Source organism: Pantherophis guttatus, chromosome 1 (genome assembly GCF_059756535.1).
Source record: "Pantherophis guttatus breed Tessera chromosome 1, ASM5975653v1, whole genome shotgun sequence".
Lineage (NCBI taxonomy): Eukaryota > Metazoa > Chordata > Lepidosauria > Squamata > Colubridae > Pantherophis > Pantherophis guttatus.
The window spans coordinates 272,904,922-272,921,631 of NC_142063.1; the positions used below are offsets into that span (position 1 = coordinate 272,904,922).

General features: G+C 38.9%; 1 protein-coding gene across 2 annotated transcripts in view; it reads left to right on the forward strand.

The window, feature by feature from the left end:
- Positions 1–5,817: 5,817 nt before the first annotated feature.
- LOC117672054 (uncharacterized) overlaps positions 5,818–16,710 on the forward strand; it is a 38,960-nt gene continuing 28,067 nt past the window's right edge. For both annotated transcript variants that reach the window (XM_034428471.3, XM_034428472.3), the window contains exons 1-5: positions 5,818–6,542; positions 11,155–11,274; positions 12,606–12,729; positions 13,471–13,567; positions 15,638–16,710. The exon at positions 15,638–16,710 is cut by the window's right edge and continues 308 nt beyond it. In XM_034428471.3, coding sequence (XP_034284362.2) covers positions 11,187–11,274; positions 12,606–12,729; positions 13,471–13,567; positions 15,638–16,710 — 1,382 coding nt within the window. In that variant the 5' untranslated portion in view covers positions 5,818–6,542; positions 11,155–11,186. The remainder of the gene's footprint in view (positions 6,543–11,154; positions 11,275–12,605; positions 12,730–13,470; positions 13,568–15,637) is intronic.

Consider the following 16,710-nt stretch of genomic DNA (forward strand, 5'->3'; position numbering starts at 1 on the left):
TATACTCATTTGAACTGCCTGAATCTCCTGATTTTCCCGTGCTCGACAGATTAGTTCCTAACAAATGCATGGAAAGTTGATGTTTAAAAATGGATGTAGAAGCTGCCTGGAAGATAATAAAAAATGAATGAATTGTGCTAAAAAGTACCACTGAAGTGCTTGAAGTTCTGTTAGTAAGAAGAATGAAGGGCATTTGGTGGAATTATGAAATGGAAGAAGTTGTGGATCAGGGGAAAACAACAAAAGAATATTGCAGACAGAACAATTTTTGTAACATGCATAGAGAAAGAAAATTGAAAAGAACGTATTAAAAGGAAGCAAGGAACAGTGACAAAAGAGGAAGAGAAAAAACAGCAATTTTGATTGAAATAAATTTATTTTGGAAGGGATAAGAAAGGTTAAATGATGAGGCTGCAGCAGAGTAAATGAAATCAATAAAGGATGAAAAGATTGAGGATGAAGCAGAGAAGATGGAACACTGGATTGAGTAGTCAAGGAAACAAATGATATATCATAGAGTACAATTGAAATGAATAATATCCGGGGTTGAAAAATTTTAAGGCTGCAGATGTAGGCAGTGGGGAAATGTTAATTATGGATGTGGTTTGCAACTTTTTAAGAGCATTCCTGATGATTGGAAGAATGCTTTTATCCTATTAAATAAAGGATTGGAGAAGTACTGGGAATGGCAATTCTGAAAGGGAATAAGAGGTAACAATGAGTAACATTGGGAAGAGCACTTGGCTTTATGTTAGCCAGAGATTATACAGATTAGTTTTTTGTAATCTTTTACTGGTTGTTGAAAAAGTTGATTCATCTTTCTTAATTTAGGAAAAATATAAATGTTAATGATTTGAATTATGGATCATTTTTGACAATTATAAACATGAATTGTTGGTTGTGAAATACTGGAAAAGTAAATTATGGAAATAAGGCATGGACAAGAATAAATGGAAGACTATATTATCCCTTGATTTAACATACTGTATTTATGGATATATGCATCAAGAATACTTTTGATAATGTTATAATTGTGGACATCGATGTGCATCTTCTGTGCCCAGATGATGCCAGTTTGTTGCCTGAGAGCTGAAACGATTTGCAGTGAATGTTACAGGGTGGATCTGAATATTAGTGTATCAAAACCAATTAATCAGAATAGAACTGGAAAGGGACCTTAGAGGTCATCTAGTCCAACCCTGGCTCAAGCAGGAGACCTTACAACATTTCAAACAAGTGACTATCCCATCTCTTCTTAAAAGCCTCCAGTGATGAAACACCCACAACTTCTGATGGCAAGCTGTTCCACCCGTTAATTGTCCTCACTATTAGGAAGTGTTTCCTTAATTCTAGGTTGTTTCTCTCCTTGTTTAGTTTCCATCCATTGTTTCTTGTCCTGCCCTCTGGTGCTTTGGAAAATAAATTAACCCCTTCCTCTTTGTGGCAGCCTCTCAAATACTGGAATATTGCTGTCATGTCCCCTCCTAGTCCTTCTTTTCTCTAGATTAGCCAAACCCAAATCCTGCATATGTTTTTTTTAATTTCCAGGGCTTTAATCATCTTAGTTGCTCTTCTTTGCACTTTTCCCAAAGTCTCAACATCTTTTTTGTAATGCGGTGACCAAGGTAGTTTTAGTTCACAGGATTAGAGGCAGGAGACAGTGAAAGAAATGAAGAAATCTCTATAATTCAACTGTCTGTCATCCCTCTCAGTCATCCAGGTCATGGTTGTCCCAAAGGTGCTTTTTCAAGAGGCAATTGGACTTCCTGGTTTTCCTTTCAAGACGTTTCGCTTCAGCACTGAAGAAGCTTCTTGGATGAGAAGCGAAACGTCTTCACAGGAAAGCCAGAAAGTCCAGTTGCCTCTAGAATTCAACAGCCTTTCTCTCTCTATATATAAATCTTTCAACGCAATAGGTCGAAATTCCTCACCAGCGAACACAGGTCAGCCTTCCAATTCAAGGGGAAAGCGAGCTGATTCCCCCAGCGTTTCGGCTGAACCCAAAGCCACGTGGGATCAGGATCACGCTAGATCGGTTACAGTTGGCGAGGATCGGGGCTTGAAGGTGTGCCTGTAGCTGATCGGGTAGCCCGCTCTTCCACGCCGCCGTTTCAGCCTTTTCTGTTTACGGTTGCTGTAGCTACAGAAGAGCCTCTCGGCGTCTTAAACTTCCGTCTTTTTAACCATTTCGCGCAAGCTCAGGGTAATTTGCTTCCCTCACTTCCAAATCCTAAAGAAGCCCCGGAGAAGGACGGTCAAAGGCGCGTTGCACGGGTGTGTATGATTATTTGCGAGGTTTTTTTCTTCTTCTTCTCCGCCACGTTCCCTCTCTCTCTCTTTTTTTTTTTTTTAAAAAGAGCTCCTTAATACATCTCCTTTATTACTCTTGAGTGGAACCAAAGAATGAGCGCAGAAGAATTGACTGCGAACAGGATGAGCGCAGGGGCTGCAAATAAGACGGCCACTTAGCGTTTCGGATAGTTCCTGGTTAATTGAGTGTCTTCGTATTCCAGATGTTCAAACTGAATTCCAAAACAAAACAATTATATTGAGGCTTTCTGGGTTGATGGCTCACGCTTTCAGAGACGACCTCCGAAAGTTTGGCTTTTAAATTTTGCAAACCACGCGTCTATTTCAGCTGAACTGAATTGAATTGGAGTTTTGAACTCCTTAAATTGCAGTGCACGCTTGGACCAGGATTGCAAATAAAGCTGTCTTTGATTGGCAAGCAAGGAAGAACATGTGCGGTAACTGCAATCATTTTTAATCTAGGAACACAGTGCCCTCTAACAGCGTGTAAACCCATAGTTGCCTGCTTCGTACAAACGCATATCTAAATAGCAGCCAGAAAGAACGACCCTGGTGTCTGCATATTTCAGAGGAGTCTTCTATGGCTCTGAGATGCTTATGAATAAAACAGAAGGGGAAAAGTTATTTTAATCCTCATACAAACAGCTTATTTCTTGAAAGAGAAATAAAAATTTCTTAAAAAGAGTCTTGGTGGCGCAGCAGACTAAAGCACTGTTAAGGAGCACCATCTGCCTGCAATTACTGCAAGTTCAAATCTCACCAGGCTCAAGGTTGACTCAGCCTTCCATCCTTTCGAGGTAGGTAAAATGAGGACCCTGTTTGTGGGGGCAATAAACTGACTTTGTATAAAAAAGAACACCGCTTGGGGGGGGGGCAAAGCCCTACTAAGCAGGTATATACAAAAGTACGAAGGCTATTGCTTAATGCATTGTAAGCCTCCCTGAGTCTCCGGAAAAGGGCGGCATATAAATTGAACCAATAAACAAACAAACAAACAAACAAATAAATAAAAGTAATTACATAACTCCTTTGGGGTGGTTTTCTTTTACATCAGTTGATTTCATGCTGTCAACGTTTGTCTAGTTTTTTTTTTAATGTGTTATTGATTTGTATCATAATTTCTTCATTTGATTATCGAGGGCCGCTCAGTATTGTTGAGAGCCTGGCAGTTTACAAGATTAATAATGTATTATTATGGCTGGTTGCACAACCAGCTAGATGTTTAGACCTGATTTGGCATTTTTATCCACTTATCAAGTCCTTCCCAAGGACTTGGAATAGGCCCAAGTTGTTGTTTAATGATGTTAAAGGTATTGTTGTAGGATATAAACTGTTCCAAAGAAAGCTGCCTTTTGAATTGATGGATAGATGGTGAATTTGTCAATGCCAATGGTATTCAAGTGGTACTCCAATTATTTTGGGATTATACCAAGGGGCCTATTATCATTGGTACTATATTTGCCTTTTTGTTTTAACAACAGTTTTTCTACTTCTTTTTGCAGGTCTTTCTGTTTTATAATTTTCTCCAGTTCTTTCTATTCTATTCTGCTATCCTGGATAGGGATGCAGTATTGCCTGCATCCCTATCCAGACTTTTTTTTGTTTTTCTTCTCAAGAATGTATCTTTTCTTTTTATGTACACTGAGAGCATATGCATCAAAGACAAATTCCTTGTGTATCCAATCACACTTGGCCAATAAAGAATTCTGTTCTGTTCTGTTGTTAAGTCTGGGATGTTATGTGGCAGGTATTTCTCTACTGGGATTCTAGAATCCCTGAACACTTTAAGCTTCTTCATTTTCTATTTGTTTATTTTGTGGCCCTACCAATTCTGGCTTGCAGGTAAAATGTTATTTCTTGCAGATATTCCAATGCACCATTGTTGCCACTTTGTCATGCCTTTCAATCATTTGATTTTTCTATTCTGACTTCCATTAGTTTGAATAAGTTGCTTTGGAGCAGCCAAAATCAAGCCTTCAGTTTCTTTTATTCCAGAAGGTCCTAGAACATATATTTCTAGAACATATAAGTATGTTTTGTTCCAGCTGTAAAGCCTTTGCCCGATTTTATCTTTATCCATTTTCCCCTTGATGGTTTGTAGAAATTGGTCATGTAATGCAGTAGTTCGTCACTTTTTCTTCACCAACGACCCTTTAAATAACTTTTGTGGCCACAGACCATGGTCATGGACCATCAAGAATTAACTCAAGATTTAAAGTGCTAGCCTCCATCAAATATTCACAGACCCTTGTGACATCATGCACCCCCACCCACCCAGGGGTCCATGGACCACAGTTTGAGAACCACTGATGTAATATTTTTCCTTGCCAGCATTTTGTTCTTTTTATTTTGTTTTCTGCACATTTAATAAGTTATTAGCTTGCATCAATGCTTTTTCTTGGCTGTCTTTTATGTAATCAGCTAATACATGTCTTTCTTCTTCAACAGTTTGTTTGACATGAAATAAATCTCTGCCTCCATTTCTGCGTGGCAAGTATAATTTATCAATATCACTATAGGGATATAATGTATAGTGAATAGTCACTAGCTTTCTTGGTTTTGCATCTAAACTGTCTAGTTCAACTTGTGTCCAGTTAATAATTTCAGCAGTGTGCTGTATTTCAAGTATGGCCCAGGTTTTGATGGGTTTCATGGTATTGCCACCATTCGATTTTGATTTTAGCACTTTTCTCACTCTTTGGATGTGTTCTTTATTAATCACATTTTTAACTTGTCCATGCTTGATGTTATCCAACTGGAAAATTGGAAAATGCTACTGAAGGCTTGGCCATTTGGCATTTCAATTTCATTACTGTATGCCTTTTTATAATCAATCCAAACCATATGTAAATCAAGTTTTTGTCTTTTGCAATTCTCCAAAATCATTTCATTCATTAGAAGTTGATATTTTGTATCTCTGCTTTTCCTTTAAGTTCCTTTCTACTAAGAAGGATGTCATTTTCTTCTAAATAATAATATAATAATAATCTGCCATTATGCCTGTGAGTAAATTAAGGACTGTATGCAAGCATGTTACAGGTCCATAGATCTCTGCTGTTACCCCTTTCGCTGGATATTTTTGAATCCCTATGTTTTGCTGGTTATTAACCAGTCACTGATTTTCCTTTATTCATTACTTCATTAAGCTGTTTAGCTATAATTGATGTAAACTAATCAGATATTTGAGCCAAAAGTCATGCAACTGATCGTTTTTAGAAGATTCCAGTTTTAATCAGTTCCTCTCGGTCTTAAACTATTTCTGCTGTTTTATTAGTTCTTCCATTGGATTTTTTTATAAATTCATTTTTAAATTCTTTTATCCATCAAACATTTTTATTATAGTCTTTTTCAGTTTCCCATAGATCTTTTCAAATTATGATTGTTTCCTTTTTGTTTAATTTTCCACTTGTTAGAACCATCTCTGGCTTGATTAAATAGTTGATTTTTTAACTGTCCAGTAGAGGTAATAAACTTAATATCTGAATTACATGTGTTTCATCTCTTTAGAAAATCTGTTGCCTCTTAGCTGAGGCAGGAAATTGATTCTCATAGGAGCTATAGCAAGGATGATTACACAAATGTACTGCATACCAGAAATATCTATACACATGTGGAATATTTAATCTTTACTGTTGAATTGCTCCTGATATGACTGTTGAATATTTTTCCAGTTCTTATGGAAGAAAGAATTTTCTTCATCAGTGCAGTCGACTTTTTCTTGTTAAACTCAAAAGAGACTACTTCAGAATAATCCTCTTGGTCTTGATGAGATGGGTGGCATAAAAATCTCACATCTGCTGATTATCTATCCTTAATAAATGTTTTGAGAAATGGGAAAGACAAACCTATAGCTTGGAGAATAAAAAATGTCAATTTCCCTGGATTTCAAAACAGTCACCAGGGAAAGTATTACCTCCTGGAACAAGTGATCAGAAGGAGAGACTATCATCAGGAAATAGCACTAACAGTCTTTCATTGAGCAGTTTATATTCCTCAATAATTCTGACAATAATTGTATGCTGGGATGAGAAGTTGCTATACCTGAGGATCTTGGTCCTTCTTTCTGGATATCAAGCCTTTCAGAAACTCGATGAGCTGCATTTCTCCTCAGCATTTCATGCCACCAGCTGCAGCTGGACTTCTTCCTGCTGTGAAACTTTGGGAAAATCCAATTCTGCTGCTGCAGTTTCCCTCTTGAGAATTCAAGAAGCCATATCTCTCAAGGAATATAGGTAAGATTCTTCTCTGTCTAAAGTAAGTTACACTTACATTATCACTCAATTACTCAAATAAATTGGGTAAGGTTTAACAGAGTATAGACCTAAACGAGAAGGTATTTCTGTATTTTTAATTATGTATTTGCCTTTGGGTTTTGGGTCTATGTGTAAACTTACACTTTCTTGAAAATTGTTATTAATTACAGACATTCAAACAAAAAATTGAATGGGTATGTGTAAAACATTTCTCTATAGTTTTTTTTTTAAAACAAGTATATATTTTCACCAGTGGTGGGTTCCTCCCGGTTCGGTCCGGTTCGGCTGAGCCGGTAGCGGTGACGATATGACGTTACCGAACTGGTTCTCCCCCCCGCCCTCCCACCCCCCCACCCCCCAAGTTATTCTTACCTTTTATTTGGTCCCACCCCCAATCTATTGCTGCCTCCTGAGTCCCAGCTGATGACTAGAGGGAAAAAAACTGTTTAAACTTTTGCCGCGGGGCTTCAAAGGGCCGTCCTACAGCTGATCAGTATTAAAAGCAAACAAATGAGTCGGGTCATAAGTGCGAGGACTGGTCGTAAGTGCAAGGACCTTCCAGAAATGACTCTGACCAGATAGCCATGCCCACCTAGTCACATGACCTCCAAGCCACACCCACAAAACAAGCCACGCCCACAGAACCGGTAGTAAAAAAATTTAGAACCCACCCTTGATTTTCACCCTGGAGGAGAAGGGGTGTCAAAAAAGTTAAGCAATGTTTTTATGCCCCATCATTGCCCCTGGTTTCTTAGGTTTTCAGGACAGCTGTGGAGGGAAGTCTCAGGGCTCCAGAAAAAAAAAGCAGATGTTCTAAGGATGTGTGGACAGTTCCTGCTAGAAAATTGCAGCCTTGTGAAGCAGCATTTTGATTTTGAATCCAGATGTAGGGGTGGTATTCATTTACTTTCCCTACTGGTTCGCAAATGTGAGCGCACACGTGCATGTGCCCGGTCTCAAAAATGTGCCTAAATAGGATGGCATAGAGCCGGCGCAGGTGGGTGGGCCCACCTGTGATTTCCGCTACCGGTTTGAGCAAACTGGTCTGAATCGGCTGAATACCACCATGATCAGATGCCCTTTTCCCATATGCTATTAGTTGAGAACAACAGCAGTCTACTAAAGAGGAGATCTCTGGTCCTGACACTACAATCCTGAAGCCTTCCATTTTCAAAATTTATTTTTACTGCTGTTAAAAAAAAACAAAAAGAAAAGAGACAAAGCACAAAGATAATTATAATGCAAATGCATACAAAACCTATACATAAAAAAGTCCTTCAAAAAGAAAAAAATACAACAACAACAAAATAAAGTATACATCATTTTGGCAATTAACAGTTGCAATTCCATATGTGCATTTATGTAATGTAAATATTATTCAAGTACAGGCTCTCAAAACTGATAAAGACATGCAGTCTTTCGCTTTTTTAGAAGAATGTAAGTGAATCCCCAGAAACAGAATGAGCAGATACAAGGATTGAGGGTATCTGAGAATGTTTCTAGCACACTCAGCTACCAGGATGCCTTCTGTGACTTGTAGCCAAACTTAAAAACTTAAAAAAACTTAAAAAGTTGTGAGAAGAAGTTTGAATCGATCTTTTTACCATGGTGGAGTTCACTGAATTGCAAAATATTCAAATGCAAAGAACTTTGTTAGTCAGAATAACAGAGCGGGAAGGGAACTTGGGGGGTCTTCTAGTCTAAATCCCTGCAACCACTATAACCAGTTTAAGAACCGCTGCGGTGAATGCGTGTCTTGCACGCACGCCTAACATGCTTGCGCACAACATTCAAAATACAGCAATTTGAAGCTCAGCTGCTTACCTTCTAAGGCAGCCCTGGTAGAACAGTGGAGGCACGGAAATCAGCTGTGCCACACGAATCAGCTGAGCCATAAAGAAGGAAATATAGGACAGGATAGGGTGGGGGCTGATGGGTGGGGCCAGCTGATTGTCAGAACTATTGGTTCACCCGAACCAGTCCAAACTGGCAGCAGCCCATCACTGCCCTATACCATCCCAGACAATGTCAACTAGCTTTGTTATTATACTCTCCCACAGGATACCATTCATTTCTGTAGGACAGGCTTTTCACATTAACCAAGCTCCTAACTGATGGCAGTTAAATGATATTATGGCTTATTTTTGCTTAACACAATATGAGAACCAAGCTATATAACTTAGCATGATTGGTGAATCTGGCTGTTATGACTCCATTAATAAATCATTATTAAAAGTTGTGATTTAATAGCATGTTATTCACCTGACATTGTCTGCTAACTATGTATTTTGTGTGGCAATTCTTCAAGAAATGAATTCAAGGCCCCACATTTTCAATTCGTTCTCACTGAACAAGGTTATTGGACTGATCAACTGCTTGCCATCCACCACATACTTGTTTTATTTGTTCTTGCAGTCTCTTCAACCTCCTATATGCCTTCCATCCTTCTTGCTACAATTCTATCCCTTTCAGGAGGTTCCACTGATTTGTTGACTGCTCAACTTCCTTGTTGTGGTCCACTGGCGGCTGCGGAGCTGGCAGCAGAGTCAGGCAGTGAGGACGTTGGGGAGGAACATAGGCCAGTCCTAGAGTCTGGGGAAGGCTCAGATGAGGGCTCTGAATTGGAGGCAGAGAGGGGACCAGGGCCATCGGGGAGTTATGTGCTGCCTCTGGAGCCTCCAGAGTTGGACATTGGTGAGGCAGAGGAACAGGGCCTGTTCCCGGTGCGTGCATGTGCAGAGCTGCCAGAAGGCAAGAACAGTTAAGACAAAAGGGATGACTCGGGAGTAGGGCTTGGAGATTATTGGCCCCTCTCATAAGACATAAAGGAGGGGCAAAGATACGTGAACCTTTGCAGGAAGCAACTTTGTTCGTTCTGGTTGATTTAAATTCTGAAGTTCCGTTGTGACTCTGTGCTCCATGTGGCCTTGCAAAGCTAATTGTCAATTAGGTCTTTGGCGGTGTGTCAAGGGAGATAAAGGTGGGTTAGCCTTATCCCGAAGGACTGTGGCAGACTTCTGTCAGACTCTTTACAAACTATTTATGACTCATTATGGGCTATGAATGAACATAATTCACAGCCGTTGAAATAAAAAGAGGGTTTTTGGGACTAATCGTGTGTTTTTTACTATCTCGGGAAGCCTAGGTCAGAACACTCCTTTGGAAGAGGAGCAAATTGCAAATATTGCAAATTCAGTGCAATAACTATTCATAAACCAGTTCCTTAATAAAATCCGGCTTATAGAAGTATGACCTATCTATAACATATGGGGAAAACACATTTTTTCCTTCTCATTAAACTTAAACCTTCATTTCCCAACATGAACTCATCAGCTCATACTCTATTCTTTCAGAGCTATTACAATATAGCCTTCCTTGTTTTCTTAATTTCATAAATATACAATATAAAAGTTTATTTCATTCATCAATTCATGCTCATTACTTCTTATTCCTCTTACGTTCCAAGGTACAGTGTTCCATGTGCCATGATCAGATTCATTGACTTCTGTTGTTTATTATGGCTTTGGTCAATTTGGACATATTTTTAGTAATAAAGATGTTTATTTTTAGTAATAAAGATGTACATTAAGTTACAGCCTTAATTGTACCCATATTGGCTGTTCTACTCCCTGCTAACAGTAAGGATAATATCTGTTAGTTTGGTACAATTTGGCCACAATGCTACTTCTGCCTCAGTGGTGGGTTTGCTACCGGTTCTGTGGTTGTGGCTTGGTGGGCGTGGCATGGCTTGGTGGGCATGGTTTGGTGGGCGTGGCAGGGGAAGGATACTGTAAAATCGCCATTCCCTCCCCACTCCAGGGAAGGTTATGCAAAATCCCCATTTCCTCCCAATCGGGAGGCAAAGAATAGATGGGGGCGGGGCCAGTCAGAGGTGGTATTTACCAGTTCTCCGAACTACTCAAAATTTCCGCCAACGGTTCTCCAGAACTGGTCAGAACCTGCTGAAACGCACCTCTGTTCTGCCTCCATTTCTTATCTCTTCTTTGGTACCATGTTGAACAATGATAGCATATTTTGGGTTGTTTCTCATAAAATAAAAAATAAACGTATTCCTTTAATTTAGGTTTAAAGTGATTTCTGAGTTTTTCATTCTAGTTCAGTATTAGGCATAACCAGGCTATTGTCGATTGTTCAACTAACAGGGATAAAAAAATCCTGACATCTTTTTATATGTAAACCAAATCTGCCCATTTCTTGGTGTTGACTCTGGTGTGGGCTCTGTTATTTGAAACATAGGTAAGGAAATTGCCCACATGAGGTAGCCGGTTGAAAGATAACAGTAATAAGGAATTCTTTATGCTGGTGCTATTTGGTCATGTGGGCAATTTTGGGAAAATTGGGGAAATACATCTATGTAGTAAGGGTGTTGAATGACATCCTATCAAGCATCAAGTTGATGTATAGTATATACCTTGAGTAGGGTTTGTATATAGTGCTAAATAAAATCCCAGGATCTGAGCCAATAATGTGGTTAAACCCAGTTTTCCCTATGTATAACTTCTGTGAAATGGAAATGTCCCAAAAACATTCAAAATATTACCACAGCTATTTCTGATTATTTTATTTTTAGTGTGAATATTTTATATACACATAGAAACAAACATGGATTCAATTCCCCAGAGTTATGAGACCAACACAGAAAACACTTCTAGACATACCCTTGAAGAACAGAAAAATGGTCCAATCAAAGGTAAGCACAGGCATATTTTATGTAATGTGTGTTTGTGGGTGTGCCTTTCTTGGCAATTGCTGTTTCTGTTGTTCACTTTTTATAGAGAATCCAATAAGGCTACTTCCAAATTACTTATTTCCAGCATTTTCTGTTCTGTGGTTTCTTTCAACCTGATCACCAATTACTTTTCCTTTTATTAATAAGAGTTTAAGTCAGGGGTGAAATCCAGCAGGTTCTGACAGGTTCTGGAGAACCGGTAGTGGAAATTTTGAGTAGTTCGGAGAACCGGCAAATACCACCTCTGGCTGGCTCCAGAGTGGGGAGGGAATGGAGATTTTGCAATATCCTTCCCCTGCCACGCCCACCAAGCCATGCCCACAGAACCGGTAGTAAAACAAAATGAATTTCATCACTGGTTTAAGTGCTACTGCAGCACCCTGCCGGCCAAAATGGGGCATGGGGAGGACCCCACACAGGGCACCCTGTGCTCTTTTTTCGGTCTGGACGGCCTCCTGCAGCACTCTGCTGGCCAAAACATGGGCCAGATTTAAATATCCCATGTGCCATTTTGGCTGCTAGAGGCACAGCGGTCTGATCCTTTGCTATTTCCAGGCCAACCCTGTGGGCCAGATTTAAGCACCCCACAGGCTGGATTCAGCACACGGACCTTGAGTTTGATACCCCTGGTCTAAGGCATTTAACCGGAGCAGAGAAAACACAGAATCTATGTGAAACAATTGCCCTTTTGGGCATTCACATGTCAGAGAGGGAGTCTCACTCTGTATCTTTTATGGATGCTAACTTTGTCATTCATCTCTAACTGCTCCAGTGATGGGTTTCAAATTTTTTTACTACTGGTTCTGTGAGCGTGGCTTGGTGGGCGTGGCTTGGAGGGCATGGCAGGGGAAGGATACTGTAAAATCTCCATTCCCTCTCCAATCCAGGGGAAGGTTACTGCAAAATCCCCATTTCCTCCCAATCAGTTGGGACTTGGGAGGCAGAGAATAGATGCGGGTGGGGGCAATCAGAATTTTTACTACCGGTTCTCTGAACTACTCAAAATTTCCACCACCGGTTCTCCAGAACTGGTCAGAACCTGCTGAAACCCACCTCTGAACTGCTCCCACCAGAATAAGTGCTGATGCTAGAACTTCCTGCTTAATTGAATCTTTGCAATTTTAACTGAAGGAAAGGAACTTGAAATATACAATGTGGAAAATGAATTTTAAAAGTTTTTATTTAGCCTCCCCCCCCTTTTAAAGTCATGCAACTTATAATGATTCTCTTTCCATCACCACCTCTTTATAAAAACCAACATACATCTTGCTCCTTTTGCTTCTTTCTTGAAGAATTTTGGCCTGAATGCTTGCCAAGTATTACAGAAGAAAGGGAAGAACAATCAAGGGAGGAGAACATTCCTTTGTCTCCCTCAGGATTAGGGACAAATATGAAGACTCAAATTGTAGATGACAGGTGAGAGCTTATGCACAAATCTTTTTTTTATCCACAGGTATAAAATGGAGCTATGATTTAAACTGTGTTATGCATGCTCTTGTCAAAGAAAAAGATGAAGGAGTTGTCCTTTAAGAGTTAGAAGGCATTCCTGTTATCTTTATAACTGTTGTAAGTAGAATTGGCAGAATTGCATCTAAAGCATGCAAATAATGAATTTTATGTTAAAAGTTTTAAAATGTATAACCCCATAAGTTATTCAAGTGCAGACCTAATATGGCACTTTTGCCCTGTTACTGCCTGACAACTGGTTGTATGCAACCCAGAGTCACTTTGGGGAGATGGGTGGCCATATAAAATATACTAATTTAGTTCTGATACAACTAAAAACAGTTGTATCAGAACTCTTCCTTTTTTCAGAATTTCAGGTACAAATCTGGCTCTGAACCTGCGCAATAAACTGTATCTGGCTGACCCAGGAATGTTTTTCAGTCTTTCATGCCATAACAAAATAAACATTAATTAACCGGGAGGAACAAAATAAGCTTGTTTTCTGAAACTTTCTATAAAGTATGGGTGGGGAATGTCTTGTCTATAGGCATAATTTTGTCTACTAGGTGAGCTCTTCTCTTCCCTGAGAACTTTTCTGGAGAGGGTCAGGGGAGAAGATGGCTGAGAAGAGCATAAATGCCTGCAGTTAATTGGGAATCAACAAATTGCCCATTCATTTTATTCAAATATGCTTTGTTATTCCTGTCTTAGATCCATCAGACCTGGAGTTGGAAAAAGACAGAAAAACATGGAAAAATCCTTTGAAGATCTGAAAGCAGATTCTTCAAGAATTGAGATACAATACCAGGTACCATGAGCTAAGTGAGAAACAATGCCATGGAGAATTTAATAGGGAAAATGAATCATGTTTTCTTAATTGTTGTAGAAAAATACTGTTTGCTTTACCAAAACATCTTATATCTCGCTGCTGAACAAATAATAATTTTCCTCCTCATTGACCATCTGTATTACTATAAAACATTTTATTTATTTATGTTATTTATATGCCACCCATCTCACTATCCATTTCCTATTATACAAGAGGGATTTAATGGATCCCTCAAATTAAGGTCTTTGGGTGACAAGGAAGGAAGGGGAAATGATCTCTCTATAGAATGTCAAGCATATTCATCAAGACAGGTATAAAAAAGACACAGTGAGCTTTCAGCTGAAAATCACTAGCTATAGGAACAGAGGTAGAATAAATGCAGAATTATTTTGCTGGATATTAAACAACAAACATGGAAATGGATGAAAAGAATGAAACAAGGAGCTGTTGGCTGAATGAATGAGATTAAAAATAAAAGCACTGAATTCCAGAAGGATTATTTGATAAATATATATGGGAGTAGCAGTGTTATGAATATACAATGGAAACAAATGCTAGTGTCAAAGAAAAAAGGATGGAAAAAGGAGTAAATGCTCCTAGTAAATGCTGTGAGAATGATGAAAAATTGTGAGATTTTGGATACAGATGGTATAATGTTTAAATACACATGTGGTTTAATTATGGACTGTGTGAAGTTTATATACAAATATACAGCAGTAAAGGTAATAAGAATGAATGCAAAAAATACAGAGGGATAAGACTAATAAGGATGTCTGGGAGAGGCAAACCTTAAAGGTTTTAAGTAGAGGCAATTAGCAAAATCTGGGAAATGCAGTGAGACTTTATTCCATGTGGGCAATGTGCCAGCCAGATGCATATTCTTCAGAATGTCGCTGAGAAATTTATGAATATGAGAAAAATAGAGAAGAGTACCTAGGCTTGAAGTTGCAGGCAAATGTTAGATTGCAAGAGGCAACAAGAAGTGTGGATCTGAAAACCTTTGCAGAATGTCTTACTAACGATAGAAAAATCAGTGGGAACATTTTAAGACACATAAATGCTAGTAGCAAGTGGTACATGGTTTACTGTAAGGAATGATTCCTGAGAGAGCTGAAAATAGTAGCCTAGAAGAGACTGCTTTTGCTCACTTTGGTATATGGAAATGAATATTGAGTATGATAGGAGAAATATTTTAAAATCAGGCTGATGTGTTCTAAATCAGGGGTCTCTAACCTTGGCAACTTTAAGACTTGTAGACTTCAACTCCCAGAATTTGTTATTCAGCAAAGCTGGCTGAGGAATTCTGGGAGTTGAAGTCCACAAGTCTTAAAATTGCCAAGGTTGGAGACCCCTGTTCTAAATGGGTACTTAGCACTAGAAATAGCACTTAGACTTATATACCGCTTCATAGTGCTTTTACAGCCCTCTCTAAGTGGTTTACAGAATCAGCATATTGCCCCCAACAATCTGGGTCCTCATTTTACCGACCTCAGAAGGATAGAAGGCTGAGGCTTGAGCCGGTGAGATTTGAACTGCCGAACTGCAGCTAGCAGTCAGCTGAAGTAGCCTGCCGTGACTGCAGTGACAAGTAGCCTACTTGAGATATATGTAATAAAACAAGGATGAATGGCTGTTAAAACATTATGGATTGAGTACAAGTGCATGATTAGTATGAAAGTAGTATATGCTCAGTTAATTAATATCTTTAATTTCTTTGATTTAATGTTTGTTATGTCTGTTATTCCATTTTCTGTCATTTGCATTATGCTGGTTACTCAGAAAGAGACTGCATGATGTCTACATATTTGTCATTTGCTTTCAGAGAAGAAAATAAGAAAGGGAAAAACATTTGGGAATTGAGTAGCAACCTATATCTAGATGTAAAGTTTTGGATGCAAAATATAAATAAATAACTGAAAAGGAGATGAGCTGTTTATTCTGGAATCAGATTTTCTCTCTTTAAGAGTGCATGCTTTAATAATGATTAGTATGAGCTAAAACATTGGCTTATCTATCATTACATTATTTATATTGCCATATTACTTGCAGGATTCCAGTGAGGCAGAGATGACGGATCCAAACTCATTTCTGGAATATCCAGAAGGCGTTGTGAAGTGTGAAAAAAATAGAGACAGTCTTGCCAGGAGCCCTATCAAACTGCTGGGAAGAATCAGCTTTGATCAGCAGAATCTCTCATCTCCTGATCAGTGGAAAACAGGAAGACAACTGGGAAAATGCTTGCAATTAGAAAGAAAGGTTATGTTCCCGGATGATAAAAGTACAAATTGTTTTATTTCCAATGGTGTTGTAAAATGTCAGCGTGGTAAATATGAACCAAGGTCAGAAAGCAGAAAAGAAAGTAACTCTGATTATGATGCTGAAGAGATGGTAAGTGAAAAAGAATCTGAACTACCGTTTAATTGGTCCAACTGTTCACAGCAGTGGGATGAACAACTAAGTGAAGTTAAGGCACAAGTAGATGAAAAAAACAACTCTTCTTCTTCTTCTGGTTCCAAAGAACATTCTGGTATATTTTTCAGTGGATCCACCATTTCTGAGATTCCAATATGGCTTATGGAAGATTTAGATGGTGATGTATCACAGGTAACAGGAAAGTCAAGGAATTCTTCACTAGATGTTTCTGACTTTCAGAACATAGAATGGAAACAGTCTAATCCAGAGGACCATAGTTCCAAATCCAAGATTATTCAATGTACACAAAGGTTTGGGCAGTGCAAAAATAAATGTAACATTGAAGCAGATGAATGTTCAGATACCAAATTGGGAAGGAACCCTGGGTTTAAGAAAATCAATGATCAAATCATAAATGTTACAATTAAACCAGAGAAAAATCAAGAGACGACACCTGCTAAATCACAAATGAAGCGCCACAACAATGCAAATACTGGAAAGAGATGGAATGCAAAATCCTCTTCGAGTGATTCATTCTGCAACGATTCGCATTATCCTCCCTATCTCACAAGGTGTGGGCTCCATAGAGCATCCAGCAGAGGCAAGGATGGGGGACTCTCTGATGCTGATTATGCCACAGATGAGCCCAGTGAAGTTGAGGATTATGTCTTAAAAAGCTGTGGAAAATCATTTCCCAAGAAACTCAATGC